This window comes from Pezoporus flaviventris, unplaced genomic scaffold (assembly GCF_033815535.1).
Source record: "Pezoporus flaviventris isolate CSIRO_AGI_PZ_B2104156 unplaced genomic scaffold, CSIRO_AGI_Pfla_v1 ptg000093l, whole genome shotgun sequence".
Lineage (NCBI taxonomy): Eukaryota > Metazoa > Chordata > Aves > Psittaciformes > Psittacidae > Pezoporus > Pezoporus flaviventris.
In genome coordinates, this window is record NW_026892641.1 from 1645662 (window position 1) to 1657979 (window position 12318).

The 12318-nt window shown below is 47.6% G+C and overlaps 1 protein-coding gene across 2 annotated transcripts in view; it reads right to left on the minus strand.

Annotated features, from left to right (window-relative positions):
* Positions 1 to 7528: 7528 nt before the first annotated feature.
* SORL1 (sortilin related receptor 1) overlaps positions 7529 to 12318 on the minus strand; it is a 44918-nt gene continuing 40128 nt past the window's right edge. For both annotated transcript variants that reach the window (XM_061476129.1, XM_061476128.1), the window contains exons 44-48: positions 10080 to 10254; positions 9437 to 9543; positions 8603 to 8795; positions 8273 to 8485; positions 7529 to 7933 (exon numbers count right to left, since the gene is read on the minus strand). In XM_061476129.1, the coding sequence (XP_061332113.1) occupies positions 7866 to 7933; positions 8273 to 8485; positions 8603 to 8795; positions 9437 to 9543; positions 10080 to 10254 (756 nt within the window). In that variant the 3' untranslated portion in view covers positions 7529 to 7865. The remainder of the gene's footprint in view (positions 7934 to 8272; positions 8486 to 8602; positions 8796 to 9436; positions 9544 to 10079; positions 10255 to 12318) is intronic.

Here is a 12318-nt window from a genome sequence, read left to right on the forward strand (position 1 = left end):
CCCAGGAGATCTGGTCTTGAAACAAATAGCTCATCATCCTTGTGGCTCTCGGTTGCGAGGTTAAATAAGTTGAGGAGGAAAAGTACATTTGAAATGGTGCCGATCCAAGTGAATGAGCCAAACATGCTATTGTCTTTACCAGCTCTGAGTCCGCCATGGTAATTTCCTGGGTACAGAAACATGTTGGCCATGAGTTACGTATAGCTACTGCAAAGTGGAACTGGATAGAAAATGAAGCTGGTCTTGTGATGGAACATGCAACTGGGAATTGGCCCCTGGGCTTCTGTTTCTGGCTTTCTGAGGGATCTCAAGAAAGCCATGGCAGGGGGAAAGGAAAGCTGTGTAATTTCAGAAAGCCAGCCTAACCCCAATGCTGGGCCAGCAGCCCTCAAAGGGGGAGAATGGAGGGTGTTAGGAGAGGGCCTGCCAAGCTGCTCTCTGCTGGGAAGCTGCTTGGGAAGGGCTGCTAAAGAAGCAGAGATACTTGGTGAGGTCTCCTCTCCAGCCTCCAGGGCTCTGAAGGCAGCACGTGTGCTTCAGGAGCAGAAAGGGGCCGCATCCAGCCAAGGGATGCTCTAACCTCAATTTATGGGGTTTTGGATTCGTTTCACGTAGGCTGTAGTGTTTTACAATCATAAGCCTCAGTATGAGGTAGTCACCTTGAGTTCCCTTTATAGCAAAGAGTATCTGACCTATTTTTAAGGCGAGGGGAAGCACTCTCTGAACTGCTGTGTCTCATCACTGGCTACAGAAGAGACCCGGAGTGACCTTCTTACCTTGGGCAAGGCTGAATCCTGCTGATGCTACATAGAGCCCAGGCCAGGAGAAACCTCTGGCCTCTGCTCTGTCATCTTGCCATTACCCTTTAGGATCTTAGGAAAATACAAAGGGTTCAGGTTGCCATTCTTGCAGTGGGAAGGGAATGAGGAAGTGTAGAGAAAAGATGGAGAATGGCTTATCCAGGTTCTGAATCCCTCCTTGGAGGGCATCTGCTTCCCTCCACTGGCTACAGAAAGATCCAGGGAAAATCAGCCTTCTGGTTTGGCCAATCCACCCTGGAGGTGTGGGGCTTGGTAATGTGAATGCTGCACCTTGTCCATCTCTAACTCAGATCCTCCATCTCTAAAATACACTTCCCTCCTGTACAGTCAGTGTCAGGTTGTAACCAGCTACAGGATGTATTTCATTAACTCTGTTGAGCTCACATCCCCATTCACTGTCTTCCCAGGCTTCCTTCCCATGTATCTGTCTAGTTCCTTTTTCATCACCCTCCATCATTCCCCAAAGCCGTGGGATTTTTTTCCAGCCCAACCCCACACAGGTTCTCCTGCCCAATATGAGGTCTGGTCCTCACCCTGCTTTGCTCTGCAAGGCCCAGGGACAGCACATCTCCTGGGCATCATGTGAGCCTAGCTATGAGAATCTGGGGGATGTGGGCTTCTGGATGCCTATAATTTAGAGGGAAGAAATAAACCACACATCCTGGAAGAGCCCTGGACTACCATTTTTCTTGCATCCCACATTTGGCAGGTTCAGAGGTTTGTGGCAGGAGCCAAGATGTTGACGGTTAGCATGAATCTTTCCTTCCCACAGACCCTCTTTTCCCTCCTTCGAGCACGGGCTGGGCTATCTGAGAGCTCTTGGCTCCTCCATCCCAAATTCCAGCTCGAGTTCTGCTGTGAAATAGCCTCAGTTATTTCATCTTTCCTGCCGAGAAAGGCTAAACACTAACGTTCAGGAGTCTGGCACCAGAAACTCGGGTTGCTTACTCAAAAGAGGAGCAGTGAGCCAGAACTTCAGCTGCTCTCTCTCAAGATCAGAGCATTGAAATGCTTAACCCATGCTGGGAAGGGCTTTTGCAGTTTCAGCCTTGCTGTATTTCCAACCTGGCTTCCTCTCTCCTGCAGGCAGCTCCCTAAGTCCTAAATCAGCGTATCTGCATCCTCCCCCTCTTTGTGGTTGCAGGCTGTGCACTGGAAGCAGTCCCTGATGTTATTTGTGGGAAAGAGAGATGTAGTTTCAGGAGCAGCAGAGTGAAGGGAGCCTGGATCCGGGCCTCCAGGCTGGATTTGTGCCATGTGCTCCAACTGAAACTGCTCTGGCAGTTGGAATCTTCCTCCTCGATGGGTTCTTATGTGTATCATAGTGGGGAAAACGCCTTGCAGTGGGAATGCTCACTTGCATCTCTTGAGATGAGAACAGTTTAATAATTGAAATCAAGTAAAACATACTGATAATAGAAATAACACCAAAGCTGGATGCTTCCTGTGGCATGCTAGGGTTCAGTGGTAAACCAAGTGACAACTGGGGTCTCAAAGAGAGAACATGAAGTCACATAATGCACAAAGCTGGGAGGTTTCTTTGGGAACTGCCAACATGCTCAGTGATATTTAAGATACCATTATTTGCTAGGAGTCATTGCCTAATACGATGACCTAAAGTGTTTGAGAGCAGCGTGTACCTACTCGCACGGGTACTATGGAGACTCTACAAGAAACTCTCGCATCTTTCAAGAGCTTGTTCAGATGCTAGATAATAAGGAAAGGTCATAGAAACAACAAGAAGGGAGAAGATGCAAAGAAAAGAGCCAGGGAAAAAAATACCCCAGTGCAGACTTCCAGGGCAGGTGGGTTTAGTCTGCACCTGGAATTCCCTGCTGCTCTTCAGCGAGAGATCCAAAGGGTGAGGGCCAGTGGGGTCTTGGTGTCCATTGGCAGCCCAGGGAAAGGTTTAAGTGGTACTGTGGGCAGGTGAGGCTAGATGCTCGGGCTCTGAGGGCAGTGTTTCTTCAGTTCATTATGAAGTAACTTGATAAATGGTGAAGGCAGTAAAGGAATGGGGGGGGGAAGTCTTCCCTATCCATAAAAATCTGCAGGTTTTGTAAGGAGGTGAGGCATGAACAGATCTCTTCTCTCTTGAGCTTTTACTCTGTCAAGGTTTTCTCAGTGACACTTGGCAATGAAGCTTGAGTCACGCTAACTACTTGAAAATAGGTGCATGGGAATGAGGTGTAACTTCTTGTACCTCCTGGGGGGAAGCAATCTATTTCAGCAACAATAGGAAAAGTCAGCTTCATTCATGAAGAAGGGGGCAACGAGGAGGAAGGAATGTCTGTTTGTTAATGTTGCCCTAAGCTAAACATTAATGAAGTGCAACACTTCAGATGCTTGCATGCCTCAATTATGTCCACCAGCTCGCATGTTGCCTTTCCAATTATGCAGGCTAAAAAATGAGGTACGTGTGAAGAGACTGCTGCCTGCTCATTACCTCTCTCCACAGTAGTGATTCTGCTTGCTTTCAGATGCTTGCGTGTGTCAGGTGTAGTTACATACACAGGGTTTCAAAGAGCAACAACCAAACGGTGCAAACACACCACGTGGCCTTGTGGAAATGGATTTTAACCAGGGAAATTGTGTGGGATGTGGGCTTAGTGCTGGAGATGTTGTTCTGCAACCAAGGAGGTGAAGCTTGGAAAGGCTCAGATGTTGTCCAGTGTCTGAGGGTGTTGCTTACTGACTGGTGCTGACCTTGAGGGAAGGGACTGAGAACCAGCCAGATAGGTGATTGCATTATGAATGTTACTGGGACCTTCTTAGTGGGAGTCTGCTGTTCCTTCTGCAGACAGCTCCGTTTTCCTGTTTCAGCTCATCTTGTTAGGTTACACACCACGGCCTTTTTCTTGCACTAGACACACAGGGACTAGGTAATAATCTGGAAGGCAGAAACAGTTTCATTTACCCAGTCCATTTTTATTATTATCATTAAGTGGGGGGAAAAAAAACCTTGACAGACAAAACTTCCTTCAAAACTGTGCAATAACACATAGCAGAAATCAATGAATGGAGAAAGGACAAAAGACACAGAAGCAATTTAAATGGTATAGCATTAAACTTCACTTAAGGAACCAGATTAGAAGTTGACACTACCTCTAAAAAGCCTCATTAGAGACTGGCTGCTCGTAGACAGCTGCACGTTTTGAAGGATAAATTATAGATGTTACAGCTACTTCCAATAGTGAAGATGCTCTCTGGATCCAAGAGTAACTAAGTCAATTGCACCATTTCCCTTCTGAAGTCCATTTGAAGGAGACTCGAGTGTTGTTTTGGAAAACATTATTTCAGTCTTTCCTGAACACACTTTTGCTTTTCCACCAGCAAATCATTGAAGCTTGTCATTAAATACTACTCCTACAAAGAGATTTCAAGCACGCAGATCCCAATAGTGTGCTGCTCGGTGGGAGTCACAGGCTCAGGGGAGGTTTCTTCAGCGGCTAATGTGAATTTGAGGCTGCTTTTGGTGACTCTAGGAAGGCAGATCGCTCTCTACCCAGAGAGCTTTCCAGTCCCAGAGTCTCTAGAAACCAGCAGGAAGCAATGCCATTTTGAAACCACCAATGCCCTTTGGTCACAAAGCCAAAAGATGGTAGTAGGCATGGATGGTAGTAGCCTGCATTGCTCCCTCACACTCATATGCTCTCTCCTCCCCTTTCTGGCTGGGTATGCGCTCCTATACATCTATATATAACTTGATCTTTGTCCAAGGAAAATAGTGTTTTCCCTGGACTGAAGCTGTGTCAAGGTAGGAGCACACGGAACAAGTTATGGCAGGGTTAGCCAAGGTGTGAACTTGCAGCACGCCAGCTATTCTGCAGCTTGAGTATCTCTGCACACCCTTTTCCCCTGTGGTCAACACGACAGGCTTCACCCCCCTCTGAAACCCTCCAAGGGTCTACCTGGGGTACAGGCTGATGGCTGAGCAGCAGAGGAGCTGCTCCTGGGTGTGCTTGGAGTGGGTGCCCCATGGAGGTGGTGGCCTGGGGATGCACTGCTGCCGCTGGGGCTGTTTTACATAGCAGGAGGCAGATGACAGTCAAAGGAGGGATGTGATTTATTGAGGCTGATAAATCAGCTTTTTTGGCCTTGAATAGGTGTTCAGGTCTCGAGCATAGAAAATGGCACCTCCTCGACTTTCTTGTAAAAACCAAAATCTGCACCCCCCCCCCCCCAAAAAATGTTTACAAAACCTCTGCCGAAGCAAAATGCACCTCACAGTCCAAAACCCCACCAGATTTTAGTGTTCAACCTTAGTCTTTCATTTATAATGGACTTCAGAGTACCAGTGGGCAGCTGCAGTGAAATGGATGCAAACACAAATTAACTGGAATAAGTTACCAAGGTACTTCCCATACTCCTTTTTTTTTTTTTCCTCATGGATCCAAGCATTTCACTGGGTCCCTATGAAGTAAACCCAAATCGCTTCCCAAAAGTTAGGGTAACACGTTATGTCACTTTGCATAAGGCTACTGAAACAGAACCAGAACAAAATGTGCATCCACATCCATGTACTGTATTTACACCAGCACCCTCCCACCCCCTATATTGTCTCTGTGAACAAGATTCCGTGCTTCAAAAGTTCATAAAAATAAATTTACCCAGAACTGCATCTATCCAGCTCATTCCCCACCTGGGGCTCAGACTTCTCTATCTATCTATATATATAAAACACACTAGCCCTGTGAAGTTGCTTTGCTGAGAGCACAGCAGTGATTTTTGCACTGAAGGGAAAGTCTCGGAGGGTAGGGAATGCCTCTGCATTACAGTACTGTCTACGTAAGGTGAATCTGGCTTGACACAATGCCTGGCTGCTGCAGTGCCCCCCCCCCAACCCCTGTGTAACACAGGAACGTGAGGCACAGATCCTGCTTTTGAGTATTACATCAAAATGCTTTGCTGGCAATAGACTGAGCTCTGTACTGCGAGTGCTGCTGAACCACGGGTACAAAAGCCTTTCAGAGTGGCCAGAAGTGACCTGTCCCCCAGCTGATGCTTGAAAGCATCCAGCAACGGGATTTCTGTGGAATACAAAGTGGTTACAAGGGTTCCCCTTGGCATCTGCCTGCCAGATAGAGATGTGCTAAATTCTACTCCCCTTACTGGACTAGGATTTACCCTAGGGGAGTAAAGGAGCAGTAGTTAACCAATAGTAATTCTCACCAGAGACATACCAGCTTCTGGGATACTATATTGTAGTTACAGATACCTGTGCCAGATGCATTTGCTTTGCAAGGAAGGGGTTCTGTACTCCAGCTCTGCTTTTAGGCTTTATACTTCCCTGCATAAAATCTGGTTTATATCTTTAGAATCATTTAGTGTCTGGGTCAGATTCTGGTTTCTTTAGCTGTAATTCTAGGCAAACTGAGCTATACATGCTGGGTGGATTTACTCAGCACCTGACCCACTAACAAGGTAAAAATATTGTAACTCTGCAAGCTTGCTGTTACTTATAAAAATCCATTATCGTTTGGTCCCAGCTTTGGGGGAAAAAAACCCTGTCACTGGGAATGGTAATATGAGTAATTGAAAATAGAGTTAGTATTTCTATAGAGTATCAAACCATACAGAACTTTGACTTCTTACACATCTTCTGCATGTGAAATCAAATGGATAAGTCGCATATCAAAACATAGGTGGCCTCTCTCATTTCATCTGTAGGAAGACTGCAATTATAACTTAATCTACACAGCAAAAATACTTTGGATTTCAACAAAGAAAGCAGTGTGACACAACAGTGTGCTGTATTTCATGGGTGTGAAGTTTTGCATATATAGAGCGTGACCTGGGAACATCCGCTTGTGTCTATGCTCTTGGGTTGGCAATAGTTGGGATTCATGGGGAGGTTCACATTGTGCTGTCACAAAGAAAAGCTCGGTAGTGGAAACCAGATATTTCTACTGCTTAGCTCTGTAGCCAGTATTATGTCTACTGGAAACGTGAGATGACTAGCGATGGGAAAATAATACATATGCATCTGTATGTTATTTGTAAGGTACTCGAAGGTATAACCACAGCTGCTTTTAGGAAATGCTAATGGAGGAAGACCGAATCCCTGCTCCAAACCAAATGAATTCAGATGTTTAGTATTGGCTGCTCTGTGTGACTGTGGAAAATGTGTATGCGAGGCTGTTTCCTAGTTGTGTACAGTAGAGGCTCCCCCTTCTGTCCCACCAACATACTAGCATCTTGGAGAAGCTCCACAGAGGAGAGGTGTCCTGATTACCTGGGAAGGGTGGTTTAAGTTCAGGTCATGGCAAATCTTTTTCAGTGACGTTACTGATGTAAAGTATAGATGAATTAGGCCATGTGCAATGAGCAGTGGTTGGTAGGGATGCTTTTGGCTTATAGGTATGGCAGCAGGAAACTAAGCTCATACACAAAGTATGCGCCACAGAGTCTTGACTTGGGCTCTGAGATTGCTGAAAGACTGGGTCTTTCAGTAAGGGGGAGACATGTAAAATGGTGGGGGTGCCAGGATACAACTGCCTTGCAAGATAAAGTGGCACATGTTCTACACAATAACGTGTACAATGTCTTGACGACTTTGGAAATCTGTTCTCACGCAGATTTCCCAATAAATTAACACAACAAAAAATACTTCCATATAAAACAAAACCCAAGGATTTTCGTAAAGTAAAAGCAGAACCTTCAGGGACTATATTACTTCTCTCTCTCTACATATATAATCTCCTGAATTTTATGTTTAAATAAATTTATTCTTGTCTTAGAAAAATAAAAGGAGTAGCCAATTTAGTCAACGGAAAATATCTCACAGACTTAAAAGCATGCCCAGCAAGCATAGCCTTGTAAGACTAAATTAATGTTAAATCAAAGCAATTTGTTACTCAATTGACCTAGTCTGCAATTCACAGTTGATTACTACAAAGTGTATTTTTAAGTTTCTTTTCTCTTTTTTTGGCCCATATAAAAATAACGTATTGCAACTCAAAGTGCATTTTTAAAATAAACCATCGACTATTTTTATCAAATAAAATATTTACACCATTTGGTTTTTACAGTCAGAAATGCGCTTCATGCGATGACCATGGGGACATCATCTGAAAATCCAGTTATCATTGGGGCTTCGTCATCCTCATCTCCTGAAAAACAAACCCAGAGTGCTGTTATGCTGCTCGCAGCATGTCATAGGGCACATGACTAAAGAGGCTACTAAAACAGCCCTCAAAACCAGTAGATTGTGGCCTTATTCATGCTCCTACTTGGTTGTTATATCTGTTATATTCAGATTTGCATTAGAGGGAGTGGTTTAAGTGAAGTTGTTAAAAACATCCATCCTGGGCTTTGTACTCTTAGGACAAAATCAAATCTATAGAGATGTTTATGCCAAAGGTGTCCTAAAGCATGACAGAGAAGTCAGCTCTTGCACTGATTTCGCTGTATCCTGCAATGGCATTGCATGAAACCAAGGCCTTACGTACCTAAATCATCTCCCGAGGAGAATATGGCCGAGCCCAGGCGGGAGCTGTAGTGGCTGTTTGCAAAGGCAGTGAAGCTGTTCTGCAGCCGTCTGTGCCTCATGTACAGCACCACGAAGCCAATCCCCAGGGTCACCAGCAGCAGGAACAGCACCGGTACCACGATGGCAGCCACATCTGTGGATCTACCGGCTTTTGCTGCAGAGGAGTCCTCACCTATGATAAGGGAGGGAGAGAAGTGCTATTTGCAACTGATAGCGCATTTCTCTAGTGAGCTTGTGAGGCTTTCATTGCTCTTTGTTAAGGAGGATGGGGAAAATGACAGGGACTTACCAGTTCCTAGTTCATCATAGAGAAGCGTGGCTGGTTCACCACACATCTGCCCACCGTACAGGCACCTGGCCTGCACGGTGAAGGAATAGTTATGACCTATCTTCAGGTTGGAAACCTTGAAGAAGTTTTCCGTGGTGTTCCCGAGATAAGCTGTGATGTTCATCAAGCTGTCAAACATGTGGATCTCATAACCCTGAGAGTTGTGAAAACAAAGATACATACCCCATATTACTCAGCGGCAGAGGTCAGGTTTGCCTTTCCTATTAGGGCTTTGATGCTTGTTTTTCCTTCTGTACCTAGCTTTGCTGCAATGTGTTGGGCTATCAGCTGGGAAAGTCTCTGTCCGTGCCTGTCAGCGTGCATCGAGCTTGGCCGGCTAAGGGTGGAGAAAACACTTTGGTGTGTCTGGTTCACTCTGTTCTTGGCATCTACCCCAGACCACCCAAAAGACAGGGTCCAGTAAAGGTGATGTCTTGTTTGCTGACGGAGAATGTGCCGCAGATTTGCTATCAGACTCTCAATAATGACAATTCTCGGGTACTACTGATGTACTGGGCAGTGTCCTATTCCCAGTCCTTCCACACGTGTGACAGTTGACCTTTTCCAAGGGGATAATTATACCCTTAAAAGGTGACCGATTGGATCTATCAGCTTTAGTTCCTTAATTGTGGTAGGAATTGAAGCGAGCTCTATCTAGAGGGCTCATCAAAGACACTTAGAGGATCAGAGGGTGTTGGTGTATTATAAAGAGTCTGTGAAAGGAGCCTTGCAGGGACTCTGCTCTAGGTTTTTCTGAAACACTGCCTGTAGGACAAGAGATATATCACAACTTACCCGGCTTTCATTGAAATTACTTTCCTTTAATGCCAAACTCTTCCAAAAGAGCAAAATATGGTCCTTTTCTGTTATAATTTTTAAGGCATCAGGTGCAGACAGTGGAACTGCAGAGGAAAAATGGCAGGTCAGGTTTTAACAGTGGTGACACTCTGCTTTTGGCTGAGAAACAGCAACGGGGTCACTTCTAAAACGTAGTTATCTTTAAGGGCTCAGCGCAATACTCTGCTTAGAAAAGGGCTGTACTGGGAGAGAGGATGCTGTGGTGTGTAATCTGGAAGGCGGCTTTCAGTGGGTTTTATGGAAGGACTGTAATGGTACTTCATGCTGCCTCCACAGCCAGCCAAACAGGTGTCTTTCCCATCTCCATCCAGGCAGGAATATAATTCCCCATGCATTGTCTGAGAGGCTTCCTCTCTGCTCCTGCTGTTCAGGGGTTCAACTGCCTTCCCTGGGAGCTGCAGGGAGGCCTCTCAGAAGTGGGCTTTGGCTGTGGGAGAGGATTAAGCAATGCAGAAACACTCCTGCAGCCCCCAAACAGCACAGGGGTGGGATGGATGATGCGCAGGACAGGCTTTGTGTTCCCTCTAGGGACAGTGCTGCAAAGGACTCGCCCTGGCACCCACCCAGTAGTACTCTTTACCTGTGTTGATCTTCATGCTGGATTCCTTGCTCATGTTTCCCAGTTGAACAACCACATGGTATTTGCCTCCCGGTTCAAGTTTCTTAATGGTGTACTCCACTGTACTGTTCCGAGTTTTCACTTTGTAGATTTTATCTGTTTTTCTTACTAAGTCTTTAACTGCCACAGCATATAACTGGAGGGGGAGGAAAGGCACACAGTGAAAGGTCTTAATTTGCTACAGACTTGCTAGTAACCTCGTACAACGATAGGATGGCGGGGGGCAAAACATGCATTAAACCATGCCTGTGCTGCACAGAAAGCCTGGGAAGTAAGGTTTGACTCACTGCCCGAGATCAGTGTTCACAGACACAGAAAACGCAGTTACTGGAACAGACGAGGGCAGGAGGAAAACCTCGGGTTGTATTCCTTAATGAATGAAAGGACGCAACGCAACCTCCTGCCCTGCCAAAGTTTCCCGTTTTGTCAGGCAGATTTATACCCCTCAGCCTTTGCTGTTAAAGTCTCTGCACCAGAGTGGGAGTGGGAAGCTTGCTGAGAAAATGCCTCGCCTTCAGTGGAGCGAGACCTGACTGTACGCCAGCATGCCAGCAAACAGAACCAGGCTTTGTTGGGGCTGGAGCGGGAGGCAGAGCCCACGGCACGCCTGGCCCAACGCCTGACCGGTGTGCTGGGCTCCAGTCAGCTGATCGGAGCTAGCCCAGCTACAGCCGCAGCCGGCACGCTTCAGCGACCGCGAGGGTCAACGGAGATGAGGAAAATCAGAGGGGATAGCGCAGAGATATCGCGATTCCCGACATGTCCCGACCCCCGAAGCCCCAGCAGCCCTTGCGAGAGAGCGGCTGACGTGGCGGGGGGCGTTCCCATGGTGACGGTGACCACGCCCCTGCCGCTTGCCTTGAAAGAGCCTCGGAGGGGCAGCGATGTCGCTGCCCACCGGGCGCAGGGAGGAGCAAGCAGGTCCTGTTGCTGCCCCTGTTGCTGGTGTCCCGGACTGCGGACCAGTGTGGTCGCCTCCAGAAGGAGAGCTTGCAGTAAGAAGACTGCAGCAACTCAGACAGAGACCCCAACCAAACCGTGGTCTCTGGATGCAGGGAGTGCCAGAGCCTGCTGCTGCCGGGGGAGGGAGGACGGCATTCCACCTGCGGGAGGTGAGCAGGTAGAAGATCTGCTTAGCCTGGTGGCAAGACTTAAGGAGGAGGTTGAGACGCTGAGGACCATCAGGGAGTGTGAAAGGGAGATCGACTGGTGGAGTAACTCCCTGGCGGGCCAGTCGGAACGGTTCCAGGGAGATACCCCCCAAAAGGGGAAGGACCCCCTGCCTTCTCACACAGAGGGGGATGCCCGAGACAGCCCCTGCCCTGTAGCTGTTGCGCAGAGGTAGGGGACCAAAAAGACGACGAGGGTTGGAAGCGAGTTCCAGTTCAACGTCGTGGGAAACCCTCCCTCCTTCCTGCCCTGCTTCCCCAGGTGTCCCTCCGTAATAGGTTCGAGGCCCTGGATCTTGAAGGAGAGGTAGGTGAGGATGTGGTGCAAGGCCAGCCTACGAGGCCATATAGGAAAAGGCGGCCGACTTCACACCTCAAGACTGCCTCTGATAAGAAAGAAAGAAGGGTCATTGTAGTAGGAGATTCCCTTCTGAGAGGAACAGAGGGCCCGATATGCAGAGTTGACCCTCATCATAGGGAAGTGTGTAGCCTGCCTGGAGCCTGGATCAGGGATATCACCAGGGCGCTCCCCAACCCGGTGCACCTGACAGACTACTACCCGCTGCCGGTCTTCCAGACAGGAAGCCGGTCTTCCAGGGGGAAGCTGCTTCCCGCAGTCTGAGGGGGATGAAGACAGACTACAGGGCCTTGGGGCGGATGGTGAAAGAGTCTGGGGCTCAAGTGATCTTCTCCTCACTCCTTCCATCTTCCACTGATGGTGTGGGAAGGAATGGGAAGATTCAGTTCATAAACGATTGGCTTCGAGACTGGTGCTACAGGCAGGGCTTTGGATTCTTTGATAACGGCTGGTTTTATAGGGCACCAGTCTGGACAATGACAAGTGGGAAAGGTTTATCTCACAGAGGCAAAAGGATGCTGGGGCACGAATTAGCAGGGCTCATTTGGAGAGCTTTAAACTAGATTCAAAGGGGGATGGGGCTGTAGCTGGGCTTGCCCCAGTGGGGCAGCGCTCCAGAATTGATGAAGACTGGGAGGCCTCCTATAATCCTAGGGTGAAATCGGTGTGCTCA